Source organism: Podarcis erhardii (assembly GCF_964252035.2).
Source record: "Podarcis erhardii genome assembly, chromosome: 1".
NCBI lineage: Eukaryota > Metazoa > Chordata > Lepidosauria > Squamata > Lacertidae > Podarcis > Podarcis erhardii.
In genome coordinates this window covers 22,019,549-22,035,117 of record NC_138497.1, presented here as the reverse complement: position 1 = coordinate 22,035,117, position 15,569 = coordinate 22,019,549, and the positions used below count along the sequence as shown (strand labels likewise).

Here is a 15,569-nt window from a genome sequence, read left to right as displayed (position 1 = left end):
TGAGCTGAATAAAGAGCATGAAATCCACTCTTGACTCCGAGTATATTTCATGCAGTGTTTGCGCTGTTCTGTTTACAGCTGTGCTGGGGAGAGGGGGGGAGGGGGGGAGAGGGAGAGAGCTCACTCCCCAGGGAAACACAAGGACAGTTCTCCCTGGGCACACTAGGCCTTGATCCACACTGTGTGCTGGGGTTGCCAGGGGGACACTGGAAGCAGCAGCAGGCGGAAAGGTAACTGAAGTAGCAACCCAGAAAGCTCACTTGCCACGCTGAGCCCTGCGCTTCCAGCTTTGCAATTAGATCTGGGTTTGCTGCTCACACACGTCTGTCTCTGTCGATGCAGCGAAAGCAGCACCGTCGGGCTCATTTGGTCGTGCCGAGATAAGCTTTAGACAAACAGAGGCAAACTGGACACTTCTTTCTCCTCTTGACCAATTTCCCAGGGGGTGAAACTGCTGCGCATGACAGTACACAGGATTCCTGCAGAAAAGTGGAGGGGGAAGCATTTCCACAACCCCCCTCCCTTCCTTCCTAAAGAAACATGACTTTTCTGATGATGACAAGGGACCATGATCCCAAATACTTTCTGCAGGTGGAAAACGGGCCAGGAAATGTTTTCGTGACCCAGCTAGGAGAACACAGGTAAGGTGGCCCTTGATGTGTGTGATGCATTCCTTAAAACGGGTGTGGGGGAACTTTTATTCAGTTTGAGGGCCGCACTGTCAGCTGGGAAACCATCTGGGGGCCACATGCCAAGCTGAGTGGGGTCAGGGGATGCTGCTCTAACCCCCTTGTAGAGTGGGTTACATTCTAGCCATGGAAAAGATAGATGTACCTACAGGCATGCTACTGATTTGTATACATGTTAGATGGGCATACCTATTTTCTGGCAGGCTAGTCACATTTTCATTCTTATTATTTAATTAGCACATTTATGCCCATCCCTTTCCTCCAAGGAGCTCAAGGTGAAGCAAACACTTATCTTCCTCTCGATTTATTCCTCACAACAACCCTGTGAGGTAGGTCAGGCTTGAGAGACAAAGGCTGGCTCAAAGCAGTGGCGTAGCGTGGGGGGTGCAGGGGGGGCCGGCTGCACCAGGCGCAACACCTGGGGGTTAGGGTTAGGGGGCGCAAATCCACGGGTTAGGGGGCGCAAATTACTTGCCTTGCCCTGGGTGCTGACAACCCACGCTACGCCACTGGCTCAAAGCCACGCAGTAGGCCTCAAGGCTGAGTGAGGATTTGAACCCTGGTCTCCCAAGACCCTAGCCACTACTCCACACTCACTGTCTGCCATCATTGAGACTGCTTGCTCAAGGAAATTATCGTTTCCAGGTTACACACCAAAGGCTTCCAACAGGATACAGAAAAACTTAACAAACCCATTCTTATTCCGATCAAATCACTTGGTGGTACGGCTCAAGTGGATCTCATCAAACTGCACGGCTGGCGCCAGGGATGATGTCACTGCTGCCTCTTTCCGCAGCGTTAAAATGCCAGACCAACAGTAACATGGCATATAAAACAGTTCCCACAGTCAACCCTGCATTTGGTGTTTGCGCTGCATGGGGCAAAAAAGATTTCATGCTGTAGAAACACACCATGGAATTTGTTTAAGCTGTTGACGTCATTTAAGATCTCCCCACATTTACTCGTGAGAAAACAAAGCGAGAACTTTGCAGAGAGCAGCAAAACACGTGGGCCCTGAATTTGTGGCGATCGTAGGGAGGTCTGACTAACCCCCATGCATCCTCATAAACTTAGATGCTCAGCTGGCAGAGACAGCTTTGAAAAGGCCTGGGTGGATTTGAAGAATTATTTGCAGCTTCTACATGTGGGCGTCTCTTTAGCTGTCTGCAATATGCCATTGGTCTGCCAGATAATGCTTTACAGTAGACTTCACAGCCCTGGAGATTCTTTCTCCAAGACTTCAGCTGTGTTACCTGAACATGTGAATGGTGAAAGTGTGGGGAGGGGCAGGGCATTCAGGCCAGCCTCACCCCCAGTGTCATCATGCCCGCTCCCCACTCAGTCCCCAACACAATATGGGGAAGGTCATCAGGGTTTTTTGACTGAGGGCTTATTCATACTCCCCGCTGCTTTCCACCAGAGAAAACCACTCTTTAGTGCTCAGTTGGAGCAAACAGTGATTCAGGTTTTCCCCAGATTGCCATTTGTTCCAATCTATCACTAAAGAATGGGTTTTCTCTTGGAAAACAATGGGGAAACAGCTCAGATCCATGCCTAGAATAAGCGTGGGCAAGCAGAAACAAGGACGAGCCCCTGAGTATCAGTAGACTCCTGGTGCCATTCTGAACTGGAAAATTTCCTGTGGGAAAATAAAGCATTGGAAAAAGTTACTGCCTCATATTACTGCTGGGTGGTTGAGCAGGGAAGAGCGTTCTTCTTACTCCCCAAAATATGTAGAATTATTGAAGGTATCATATCATCTGATCCAGACTGAGGATTAACAGCTTGTGCTGAAGAGCTAATTTTTTGCACTTTCTGCTCCAGCACAAGAGCAGGCAAGCATCTGGTTTTTCCTGATCAGGTGGCAACCCGACTTGTTAGTATAGAAAATGATCCCTTGCAAAGCACAGCTGCAGGATTAGAGTATGTGTAATTGCAACTTGGATTTGCATTCCACATTTGGTTGCTCACCCTAGGACCTTGATTTGCCATGGGCTTCTTTTCTAGCCATTTAATCCGATTCATTCAGGTGTGCTTACAGCAATTGCCTGCAAAGATGGTCAGGAGGACTCTATGTAGAAAAGGCTTTCCCAACTCCAACTCCCATCAGCACCAGCCAGCATGGCCAGTGATCAAGAATGAGGGAATAGGGATCTCCTAACAACCTCATGCATGCTTAACAAACTATAGTTCCTAGGATTCTTTGGGGGAAGCCATGAGTGACATAATATCGCTTTAAAATTATGATGTGGATGTGGTCTTAAGCTCCAACTCCACAATATGCATTTAAAGCAACAGCATACCACAGTTAATCCCTCTTCTCAATCCCTCTGGAAATTGTAGCTCACTTAAAGGAACAGGTGTCTCCTAACAACCCTCAGCACTCTTAACAAACTGCGGTTCTCAGGTTACTTTGGGAGAAACCATGACTATAGTACTGTATTATGCTACTTTAAAACTATAATACAGATGTGGTCCTTATTTGGATACAACCCAAAGCAGGTTTCCCCCCTTTAGAACTATGTTGTTGTTGTTTAGTCGTTCAGTCGTGTCCGACTCTTCATGACCCCATGGACCAGAGCACACCAGGCACTCCTGTCTTGAACTGCCTCCCGCAGTTTGGTCAGACTCATGTTTGTAGCTTCGAGAACACTGTCCAACCATCTCGTCCTCTGTCGTTCCCTTCTCCTTGTGCCCTCCATATTTCCCAGAAGAACTATGTAAATTAACGTATATTAATACATTCATTAATTGGTCAATTAAAACATATATTAAATCAGCTAACAGCCCAATCCCATATGGCTACTCATAAATAAGCCCAATGAGGTTGACTCTTAGAAAACTGCATATGTGAAGGCAGCCTGAATTTTCGTTGGGTGACAAATCTAGTAATATGTGATCAAACCCTAATTTCCTTCCTTTGTCCTGTCATCAGTCCTGGTTCCTCTTCAACTGTGTTGAACACCTCTCACTGCAGTGTGTGCCAACCCAGATTTCTTGGAGGACAACTCCCATCAGTGGACGGAAATTGCAGTTCAATACATCTGGATGGCACCAGGTTGGCAAAGACTGCTCTAATGATAGCAGTTGAGTGATAGGACCATGGAACGAACCCAGCAGGTGGCACTATGGCTATGTTGTCTCCTCCTGAATGGAGTAATGTAAAGGTCCCACCTGGATCTCTTGAGTTGTGACCTTTCAACCCTATGTCGCTAGCGGTACTATTTAGGAAGGAGCCGCTGCCAAACTACTCCCCTTAAGTGTTGCTTCCTTGTGTTGAAAGGGGGAGACATCTCCTGTAAACCTAGTATGTTAAGGGATTTACCCTGTATAGGGTAGGTGCTCAAGGATGAAGCAAGATGCCATAGAGGTGCCATTGTGATGCTTCCCGCTATCTCCCCTAACTCCTAGATACTGCTGTTGCCACTGTTGTCAGTCTCCAAAGGTTCAGCATAGATTTATATCCTGGAGTTTTAAGGAGAATGGACAGGTGGGTGACTTGCAGCCTGGGGGCTTCATGTGGCCCCATTGCCATTTTACGCAACCCCCAAAACCTGCTACTATTCATTTCTTTCTGCAGGGTCCTACATTCCATTTATTTTATCACTATTGTTGCTGGCTTTGCCTCCCTCCATCTTGCTATATAGTTTCTCAGTAAATGGAGAAGGCGGGATTTCATTTTTTTAAAACATCCACCCCCCATTTGAGGGGAAAAAAAACCCTGCTGCTTGTAAGACTCCTGTTCAAAGGACTCCACAGCTTCTGTGTTGAAATCTATGGGGCGATCAGGCTCAAGGAGGGCATACAAAAAACTCATTACATGGTTGTTGGCAGTAGCTAGGACATCTGTTGTACAAAAATGGAAGACTGCAAGAATTGCAAATTTCCCCATGTGTGGAACATTGTGGTGGTGGTGGTGGTGGTGGGAAATAGGGCATAATTTAAATGTTGGAAGCTCCAGAAGGTTGCCAGGCCATGTGGTGGTATTTCATTTCTTACAGTGCTGCAAATATCCTCTGGGACTGTATGGCTTTGCCTATGTGTGAAATATGGCTTTCTGAAGGATTTGTTTTAAATATCATTATCTCTCTCCATTTTGATTTTGTATAGACTGAGGAGAATTTGTATGTAGTCCTTGCCCTCCCTACTTGGGTTATATCTCATGGTGTGTATATACAACAGATAATAATAAAATTGTTATGCTTCCATCATGGAAGTATGTGTGCGCATGTCTGAATGTGAGCACACAAAATTTAGAGAGGAATTACATTTACTTGCTTTCTAAAATGGTAGTTGTTTTGGTCTGCTTTACATAAAAAGAAAAGAAATTCTCTGTATACTTAGTTCAGAGTAACCCCACAAAACCTAGTGGGGGTTACTTCCAAGTAGACCTTCATATCATAGGGGCACAGGGCATGGAGGGAGCCTGCTGCATCCCGGATCAGGCTTGACCCAGGAGTGGAGCTGCGACTGGGCCCAGGCACAAGAAAGCTGCCTCAGCAGCAACATTGGGTGCCACAATGCAGTCAAGAAAAGGGCCGGCAATGTTGCAGCCAGCTCTCCTCTCTCTGCCCCCGGAGTGGAGCTGCAGTTGGCAGTGTTGGTCCGCCATGCAAAAATGCTGCCTCCACAGCTCTTTCACAGGCCTGTGGTCGGGGGCCCTCCAAAAAATTGTGCCATGCTACCCCAACCACCCATGCTATGCCACTGCCTGTAATATGCTATTGAAGTAAATGTTCCAACTAACATTTGTTTAAAAACCTGAAGCATTTTTATTAGGGATTGTAGGGAAAGACCTGCCAAGGAAACTGAAAAATATCTTCATGTATGTGACAACGGCGGCAAGAGTCTTAATAGCACAAGGAGGGGGAAATGAAGAAATCCCGACCAAAGAACTGTGGCAAGAGAAACTGATGGACTACACAGAATTGGCAAAAGTGACACATAAATTACATGACAAGGATAACTGTGACTTTAAAGATGAATGGAAACCTTTCACAAAGTACTTAAAGAAACAACAAAATGAACTGGTCTCCTTGGCAGATTTTGAAAAAACATACACAAACTTTTTATTAATAATATTTCGATAGATAAATTAAAGATCTGTACAATTCTGTGACATGCAGAGAATAACAAATGCTGAAAAACCAGAGAGAGGAGCTGAGGGAAGTCTGGGGAGGGGGAAGGGAAAAATGGGGAGGGGGAAAAATGAGGGTGATGTCTGGTCACACCAAAGTGTGATGGAACATTGGGAGCTGCCTTTCATACACGGAGAGCCATTTCTAGGTACTATGGGTCTATGACAACAATTTACCTTTTTTTTATATATATAGGGAAGAAGAGGATGAAGATGTGCCTCAGATTCCTGTCATGCGAGAGGTCAGCTGCCTTTGTCATTCTCTTTCTCAGACAAGAGGGCCGGGTTAAATATAGGACACGGCTTCTGTTTTTTTATTAGGTGTGCCAAAAGCAGAGCTTTGGCAGAAGTCAAGCAGTTCTCTGATAATAACTGTGCCAGGGGGATTGAACTGGTATCCAGGGAAGATCATATTCTTCTAACTGTTAAAGCCCTACTTGGGAGTTTGCCTTCTGTGCTAATTCAACATGCAAGAGGGGAGAGCAGGAATGAACGTGTCAGCTCTGTCCTCTTGTCAGCATCTGCAGCGGAGAGCTTGCTTGACTCATGCAGGCTGAGGCTCCCTGCATATGGGGAGCCTTGGCCCTCCAGATGGCACTGAACTACAACTCCCATCATTCCCTGACCCTGTAGACCTGAAGGAGCGTCTACACCCCCATCATTCAGCCTGGACACTGAGGTACAGCTCTGAGGGCATTCTGGTAGTTCCCTCATTGCGAGAGTAGCCCTAAACATTTTTAAAGAAAAAAAGTAGTGTGTGGGGTGTGTGCGTGTGTGTTTGTGTGTGTACACACACACACACACACACACACACGGACTAGATAACCTTTGGGGGCCCTTCAAACCCTACAGTTCTCTCTCCTTCCATCATTCTCTCTCTGTATATTTGTAAAAACCAGTTTTGTTTTCTAGAGCACCAGTGAGATTTTGCAGCATCGCAGAAAAGCACTGCAAAGATTTCGGCTTCGGAAGAAAGAAATTGAAAATGAGCAGGCTTCTGCAGAACTGACTGCAAAGAAGCAAGAGTTCAAAGAGAGGATGGAAGTGTTGGCCCAACGAAGAGAGGCACTTGAACAAAAAGATCAGGATGTAAGCATCACTCTGCATCTATAAGGAGGGCACTTGGAGTTGGGGTCTAGGCTGGATCTGCATTGATCTGTTAAACGTTATTAACAGAAAAGAAACATTAACTCATTATACATTAAATAATTATACAATATCCAAAAAAAAAAGGAAAAACATAAACAAAATAAAATAAACCCAACACCCTGTTTAACTTCCCTCCACCACTACTTGTATTCTCTACAATCAATTTTACCCTTATCATTGCATTCTGATTGTTTTTATTTTCTCTGTATACATACATACGTCATTGATAATTTATTGTTTTCATGCATTTACATTCTTAACCTGAGCATATTAGCATGTCTTTTTTAGAGCAATATTTTGTCATATAATCATCAAAGCATTGCCATTCATTTTTTAGTTTTTTATTTGACTGCTATCGTATGCATGCTGTTATTTAACCAATTTTAAATATTCATTAAATTTGAGAATCCATTCCTCCTTGGTAGGTAGTTCTTTAGCTTTCCATTTAGATGCCATTACTATCCTAGCTGTGGTGGTCGCATATAAGAAAATTCTTTTTTCTGATTTCGGTATTTCTTTTCCTAAAAGGACCAGTAGGTAAGCCTCTGTTTTTTTTGTTAATGGGATTTTAAGCATTTTTTTCAACTCATGTATTTCTCCCCAGAAGTACTTAATCGGGGTGCAACTCCACCACATATCAGGAACTGCCATTCTCACACAGTTGTAATGATGCAAAGCCGGAAGTGGGGGCCAGTCAGGTGTGCTAGCTATAGGGGGCCGAGATGTCTTCAACCCCCTCTGTATTTGTTGGAAGGGGATCAGGCCCCCTCAATGTTGAGGGGGCAGAGGAGGCCGAGTGCGGATCTAAGCATGGCTCAGTGCTCAGCCTCCTCCAGACAATTGGAAAAATGAGAAAGTGAAAGAAACTGGAAATGACACTCACTCATACTCAACCGTAGCTCCAGAGCACTGTGCTGGCCGGCAGCCTGATCACAAGAGGGCAGCATAGCAGAGGATGTATATGGGATTTGAGATGGAACACTAGCATTTTGTTTGGTAGGTCCCCAATTCAGCTGCTGGTATCTCTGTTTAAAAGCTTCAAATGTCAGATGATGAGCAAGACCTGCCTGAGACCCTGAAGAGTCTCCTTCTAGTTGCAATATGCAATACTGGACAAGATAAACCAGCAGCCTGACGAGGTATAAGGCAAAAGTGCTTGGACCCATACCTAAAAAGTGTGGAACAAGTGGAAAACCACTTGGGCCCATACTTCCTAGGCATGGGAAAAGTGGAAGTGTGAAGGAACCCGAAGTTGCTGTGAACTTAGTCCTAGGTAAGTGTGTAAATGACTGCAGCTTAATCAGTCTTCCCTCCATTTTTGGTTAGTGTCCAGGATGGTAGGATGAATTCATTCTCATTTTCTCTGAAACAAATGACTTCCCCTTCATGGGCTCCCACCTTTGAATACTGAGCAAAACTATGCAAAACTGATTAAGCCTTCTTTCTCCTTCTTGGTTCAGAGGAAGAACCGAATTCTTGAATTTGACGCATATATTAAAGAGTGTCATCAGAAGAAGGAGCGTGTCATTCAGCTGTACCACCAGGAACATGCGCTGAAAGCCCTCAAGAAGCGTGAGGTATTCAAACTGAAAAAAGAGCTTAAGAAACTCCAAGTTAGGTATGTGACTGATGCTTTTAAGACGGATTTGAGACTGAGCCACGGGTATCTGGGCAGGGGTGCAGTGAGGCAATCTTAGACACTGGACTTCTGGAGGCCCCATCGTTAGATGCCAGTGTGTATTACTCCACTTACTTCAAAATGTCGTAAGCCAGCTTTGCTGTATTTGGGGACTCTCCTGCTGGGACATTCCTCTGAGTGGGGCCCTGGACTTCAGTCCCAAAGTCTTCTCCTGATAACACCACTGCACATTATTCTCCAGCCAGCCAGCATGGCTGGCTTTCCTGATCTGAAGGTCCTGTGCCCTGGCAGAATAGAATCATCATCAAAATTATATTTCTTAAGAATGGGGGCTTGCTAAGAGGGCCATAGCTTAAATGGGGAAGGCTGTATTTCAGTGGGAGAGCATCTGCCTTGCATGCAGAAGGTCGCTGGTTCAATCCCTGTCATCTCTACGTAGGGCTGCCAGTCAGTGTAGACATTATTGAGCTACCTGGGCCAATGGTCGACTCAATATAAGGCAGCTTTCTGTGTTCCTAAATTTAATCTTTTACATATTTACATAGAGCAAATGTTTAATTATCTAAGAGTACAGTACTCAGCCAGAGGGATGTGGGTGGCGCTGTGGGTTAAACCACAGAGCCTAGGGCTTGCTGATCAGAAGGTCGGCAGTTCGAATCCCTGCGATGGGGTGAGCTCTTGTTGTTCAGTCCCTGCTCCTGCCAACCTAGCAGTTCGAAAGCACATCAAAGTGCAAAGAGATAAATAATTACCACTCCAGCAGGAAGGTAAACAGTGTTTCCGTGCGCTGCTCTGGTTTGCCAGAAGCGGCTTAGTCATGCTGGCCACATGACCTGAAAGCTGTACGCCGGCTCCCTCAGCCAATAAAGTGAGATGAGCGCCGCAACCCCAGAGTCAGCCACGACTGGACCTAATGGTCAGGGGTCCCTTTACCTTTACCTTTACAGTACTCAGCCAGCTTTTCCTTTCCCTCCTTTAAAAACACAATGGCGCTCCAGCTGTGGAATATATTTCCCTCTGAGTTCTGCTGGTACCTACCTCACTTTCAACTTTGGCCCTAGGTTAAGAAGACCCCAACTGCTTTCTTGGGGGTTTATTAATTGTTAACTCTGCTTTGTAATAATAAGGGGATCAGCCACTCTGTGTTTTAAGATGGTTGTGATTCATTCGTTCATTTTTATCTGCTTGCTTACCTAACAAAAGGGTGGTTCCAAATATATCCGTGTACCTTGCTCTGAGTACATTTTGATATAGAACTGGTCACAAATATTTTGATAAATGAATGAAACAAAAGCCAAGACCCTTTTGGGTCCTCAGGACAACATCTTGATGGTGCTGACCATGTTTTTATCTGTAAGCCACATTGAGTCCCTGTCAGGGGGAAAAGGCGGCATATAAATAAATATATATGCAGTGATCATCATCACCAACTTGAGCCAGTGAAGGCTGGTCCATTAGAGCAAAAGGGGCAGTATTCCACCAACTTCACTGTGCCCCCAGCCAGCCCCTACCTGCCTGCCTTTTTAGTTACATCTACTCCACAGGCAGACACTCAGTCTCAGTGTTGCCTCGGCAGAACTCCTTAGGGAGGAGGATGAGAACATAACTAGAGTTAGTTGGCTCTGCTCATCATTGGCTCATTGACTTCTCTGCCCTCCTGCCTACCAGTCCCAATGGGCACCAGCCAGCCAACACTGGGCTAAGCTGGTCCGTCACTCAAACGCACAGCTGGCAGGAACTGGTGGTGCAACTAAACATGGGCCATCTCTGCAGATGTTTGGCTGCCCATGGCAGTCAAGGTTGAGATGGGGGAGGATTGTCCCTCACATTTCGTAACTGAGTTACAGCTATGATCCCTTTCCAGGAATTCTAGTCATTTGTTGATAAGACGATTTTTAACGTCTGAGGCATTCCAAGCGCCCCTAATATATATTTCTTCAGAAAAAAGAAACTACAGAAGAAGATGGCAAAATACAAAAGCTTCGAAGATTTCCTGAAGAAAGTTACCGCCACATTCACACCAGGTGAGTATGATCATTAAACAGTTACACTTTACTTGGGGGGGGGGGACTCTGTACTTGACAAATACGTATTTAGATTTCTTGCCTTTTGACTCATAAAAGGATCCACAAGACATCTTTCATAAACCACTTTTGAAGAGCCATCAAAAATAAAGAGTAGCACAAAAATTCCAAAACAATAAAAACATGACCCTGATATGTGTTTTCCATGTATAGCACAATCCTCCCTGTTTTCCATTGCAGGATTTCTTGGCTATCCGGAAGACTCCATGGTTGAAGCCCTCATCAAAAGGCACAAGACACTGTTTGAGGAAAACCAGAGCTTGATGAAGAATTTGTCCATCCAGCAGTGTCACATTGAGGAAACGCAAAAAGAATTAGGGATCTTGCGAGAGGAATACAATACCACGACATTTGTAATTTTCACTGAGCATGTAGTTTTTATGACGCCCAATCCATTCATTCCACAGGTCCGATTGTACTAAGCACCGAGTGTGCTGGTTCTTTTCTGAAACCTTAGAGAAGGTCAATTCTGTCTTCTGAAACCAACAAAGCTTTGAGAAGTATTTGCAGCACATAGGAAACCCATGCTGTGTAATTCATTAGGATTCTCAACTTGTAGATTCCTTCGGAACAGGGTCCAATTGTCACTATAACTGGTCACACCACAAAGCCTCAGAGAGGATTTGTTGTTGCTGCTGCTGCTGCTGTTGTTTTCTTTTTCTGCAGGAAGTGGGCGAATGATCTTTTTGAAAGGTTTTTCGAAAAATATGATTATGGCTTCCCCCTCTTGCCCCATTGTGTGCTGCTAGTGTACTGCTGCTGCTGCTATTGTTTCATTGTGTTCTACTAGTTTGCATCTTCCCTCTCATTGTGTACTACTAGTGTACATCTTCCTTCTCAATGGGTACTATTAATAGTATTAGTCTTAATACTATTAGTATCGAATGGTGTTACAATAGTGGCAGGTATTGTCTTCTCTGACTGGCAGTGGCTTTCCAGAATCTCAGGTAGAAGATGGCCTGCTACCTGTTCTGTTAAGTGGAGATGCTCCTGGGATTGAACCTGGGATATTCTGCAATCAAAGCATGTACTGCATCACTGAGCTATGGCTCTTCCCCATAAGCCTAAGTGCTGCTGTGGTGGAGGAAAAGAACCATTGTTACAGCACCAGACCCTTCCTTACTATTAGGAACCGCTGCTGTTTTCTGGGCAGTGCTGCTCACTTTTTCTCAGGGAAGCCTGGGAGCCTTGAAATACTCTACCCTGACTTTCCCTGGCTAGTACCTACGATGGCTATGTTCTACTTCAGCTGCTGAAGGAAGTTTGTCTCTGAATACCCGTTGCCAGACACTGAAGGGGTGAGTGCTGTTGTGCTCAGGTTCAGAGTGCTGGACTAGATGGGCCCTTGGCATGCTCCAACAGGGCTCCTATGTGCCCATCAGGAAATCTCAAAACCTCTCCAGATACAATTTCTATTTCATTCAGCTGCCATGCAGTTCCAAATAGTCTAATGCGACTGTGAAGTGTTTCTGCATATATTTGCATGTGTAGGTGGGTGAAATCACTTGCAAAGCCTCTTATTTCCTCTTGCAAGCTTGGTTAATATTTTTATTGTTAATTACAGTCATACCTTGGTTTGAATGCGCTTCGGATTGAGTGCATTCGAGTTGTGCTCCGCGGCAACCCAGAAGTAATGGAGTGCGTTACTTCAGGATTTCACCACTTGCGCATGCGCAGATGCTCAAAATGACATCACGCATGCGCAGAAGCTGCGAAAAGCAACAGGCACGTGCGCAGACGTGCCATCGCTAGTTACATTTGCTTCTAGATGCAAACAGGGCTTTGGAACGGATCCCGTTCGTATCCAGAGGTACCACTGTATTACATTAATGTTTACTGTATGCTGCCCTGAGATCCTTGGGTGAAACGCAGATTACAAATGCCGTAAAATAAATGTACGAACAGCGCATCCCTAAATTCCCATTTTATGGCTTTGCCTAGGTGCTGCTCGGCAAAATTTCTGAACTTCAGTCAAAGAAAAGTGCACTACAAGAAAAAAAGAAACACTTGTGTCACCACATTAACAATGAGGAATGTCTCATCGATCAAAAGGTAAGCTTCTCTGAGTCCCCACCCCACCCCAAAGCTCCTGCTTATTGATTGGATGTTGTATACAACTTAGAGATTAAAAATGTATATATTACAGGGTTTATAAATACTTTTGCTTTTAAGTAAATAAAGTAAAATACAGCTCCATTAGCCCCAGCCAGCATGGGAGTTCAACAGTATCTGGGCTGGATCTACATTGATCTTTGAAACATTATTAAATATAATGGTCTATAACATTTGTTACAGTTTCCCTTTGCCCTCTGCTCTGCAGGGCCCTCTAGTGTCACATTTTAGCAATGGATTTTTAGCATTATAAACCACAAGTGTAAATCTGCCCCGGGAGGGCTAAAAGTTCCCCATGCCTGTCTTAATTTGCAAAAAGCCTGCTTTGAGGATAGTGGAGGGGCAGGACTGATGACTGAACTGGGATTTAATTTGCTGCTGTGTCCCATCTGAAATGAGAATTGCAAAGCTGGGATGAAACTGGATTTATATTGATAATGAAGATGATGAACCAGCTGCATCTCCTTTTTTTTTTTTAAAAAAAGTACTAACCTCACTCTTGATAAGTGTTGTCTTCTTTCACTGCTCTCCAAGTATACGTGGATGTATAGTGGTGAGAAGGACAAAGTTCATCCATCTCTTTATGCTCATTTAGAGGCAAGATCTAAGCAGGATGGTGTTAGCAATCAACAACATGGCAGAGTTATGCTACATGCCTCATTATGGCCCTTTGGACGACATGACGTTGCGGTCCAAGCTGGACATGATCCAGGTAAGTGAAACCACCCCAAGACTGAGTGTAACATTTTATCCATGACTGTTATAAACAGCACAAATTCCTTCCAGTAGCACCTTAAAGACCAACTAAGTCAGTTCTTGGTATGAGCTTTCGTGAGCAAGGATGATGGAAGTTGTAAACTGAAACATCTGGAGAGCACCAGGATCTGGATAGCTGTTTTAGAGCTATGTGCGAACCATCCCAATGGGTTGTGCAAGATTAATTTTCCATGTGAATTTGCAAGACACTTTCTCAGTACTTCAGCTTAAGCCACTCTCCTTTTAGAAACTAAGCTTTATTAAGAACCTTTCTCTCTTTTCATTCAGGAGTCCATTTTGAGGAAACAACAGATCGTAGAGGAAACAAAAGCACTGCAGTCTGAAGAACTTACAAGGTCATCCTCTCTTCTTTTGAGGGAAAATTCATCTTCTACTCTTTCTAGGGAACAACTTAAAAAACAAATAAGCTTTGCCAATAAGGACAAGCTGGAAGACAAAGGAGGAAAAGCATAAGGAGACAAATCTCTTTTAAAATCCCATATACAGAACGGGAGACACTGCAGGGACTAGTGGAATATTTATAGTAGGTTCTGCAGACAAATCAACACAGATGGATGTCAATGCATTACCATAAATGCTTTGATTTGTGGGTGAAAGGGTCTTTCATGCTCATTTTTTGCAAGTATGGGTTGAATGATCTTGATTCTTTCCGCCTGCTAATTCTATGTATTTTGGTGTTTACGGACTTGCTGGAGGAGTGGAAGCCAATCTCTGAAAGAACCAATGCACAATTTGGAGGTGCTCCTACAGCCATCCATTCTCCTAAACAGGCAGGCAATGGCTTTGATTAGCTGGCAAACTAACCATGGCTAGTTCAAGGGAAGACTAATCTTGCCCATAGTGTTCTTTACTCTTGATCAGGGCTACATGGTAGCTCCCCCCCCCCCATGCCAGTTAGGCACACTTTTTTATTTTTTAAGTGGATAATGTAACCTGTACTTAGCCCTTAATCCCAGCACATATTTTAAAGTAACAGAAACAGGAGTACAATCTGCAAGCTTCTGTATTCAGAGCATTCAAACAGTGATCCACACGTTTGTTAGATCAATATGTAGTTTAGATTCTGCATTGATACACTTTGGATCAGGGGTCAGCAACCTAGGGCCCATGGGCCAGAAGCGGCCTGCGGAGGACGTTTGACCGGCCCATGAGCCACCCCGAAATGAGCTGCCCGCTTGCGTGCTGCGCTAAACCAGTCCAGCGCTGGAAATTGCATCTGCACAGACACAGACAATTGCAGGCACTCACACTTATGCACAGTCCGGCCCATGGAGGGATCTCCGCGGGACCGATCTGGGCCTGCCCAGACAATATAAACCTTGCTGACCCCTGCTTTGGATGAAATGCAGTTAAAGGCACAGCCTGCTAAGTGATGCAATGGTTGCGTGGGTAGGCAAACTAAGGCCCAGGAGCCAAATCCGGCCCAGGAGCCTTCTAAATCCAGCCCATGGACGGTCCGGGAATCAGCGTGTTTTTACATGAGTAGAATGTGTGCTTTTATTTAAAATGCATCTCTGGGTTATTTGTGGGGCATAGGAATTTGTTCAGGTTTTTTTCCAAAATATAGTCCGGCCCCCCACAAGCTCTGAGGGACAGGCCTCCTGCTGAAAAAGTTTGCTGACCCCTGAGTTAGAGTGTTGGACTAGGACCTGGGAGAGCAGGGTTCGAATCCCCACTCAGCTATGAAGTTCTCTGGGTGACTTTGGGCCAGTCACCATCTCTTAGCCTAACCTACCTGACAGGGTTGTTGTGAGGATGAAATGGGGACAAGAAGAACCATGCACACCATCTTGAGATCCTTGGAAGGTGTTGTGTGCGTGTGTCTGTGTTTCTGAGTAGACATTGGTAGACTGTTAGGCTTCTACAAAATTATCGAATCATAGAGTTGTAAGGGACCACAAGGGCCATCTAGTCCAACCCCCTGCAAGGCAAGAAGGTTTTGCCCAACATGGGGCTCGAACCCACAGCCCTAAGATTAATAG

At 44.9% G+C, this 15,569-nt stretch overlaps 1 protein-coding gene across 4 annotated transcripts; it reads left to right on the top strand.

Moving 5' to 3' along the window:
• The first annotated feature begins 399 nt into the window (after positions 1-399).
• Positions 400-14,183, top strand: CCDC197 (coiled-coil domain containing 197). Of its 4 annotated transcripts, XM_081864532.1 has the most exons (10): positions 3,723-3,747; positions 4,101-4,179; positions 6,023-6,068; positions 6,739-6,915; positions 8,436-8,593; positions 10,556-10,638; positions 10,879-11,051; positions 12,640-12,750; positions 13,406-13,522; positions 13,855-14,183. In XM_081864532.1, the coding sequence occupies exons 1-10, from the start codon at positions 3,738-3,740 to the stop codon at positions 14,038-14,040; spliced, it is 1,140 nt and encodes a 379-aa protein (XP_081720658.1). In that variant the 5' UTR covers positions 3,723-3,737; the 3' UTR covers positions 14,041-14,183. The 4 variants fall into 4 exon arrangements, with proteins under 4 accessions (XP_081720657.1, XP_081720660.1, XP_081720659.1 ...); XM_081864531.1 differs by lacking the exons at positions 3,723-3,747; positions 4,101-4,179 and adding an exon at positions 400-641; XM_081864533.1 differs by lacking the exon at positions 4,101-4,179 and having other exon boundaries at positions 3,613-3,845.
• The last annotated feature ends 1,386 nt before the right edge of the window (positions 14,184-15,569 follow it).

What these genes read in the sequence shown, in the direction of transcription:
- CCDC197 (XM_081864531.1), top strand. Translation starts at nt 541, where the DNA reads ATGACTTTTCTGATGATGACAAGGGACCATGATCCCAAATACTTTCTG. An exon ending in AATGTCTCATCGATCAAAAG is followed by an intron (nt 12,751 to 13,405) that starts GTAAGCTTCTCT and finishes ATGCTCATTTAG; the next exon opens with AGGCAAGATCTAAGCAGGAT. An exon ending in CCAAGCTGGACATGATCCAG is followed by an intron (nt 13,523 to 13,854) that starts GTAAGTGAAACC and finishes CTTTTCATTCAG; the next exon opens with GAGTCCATTTTGAGGAAACA.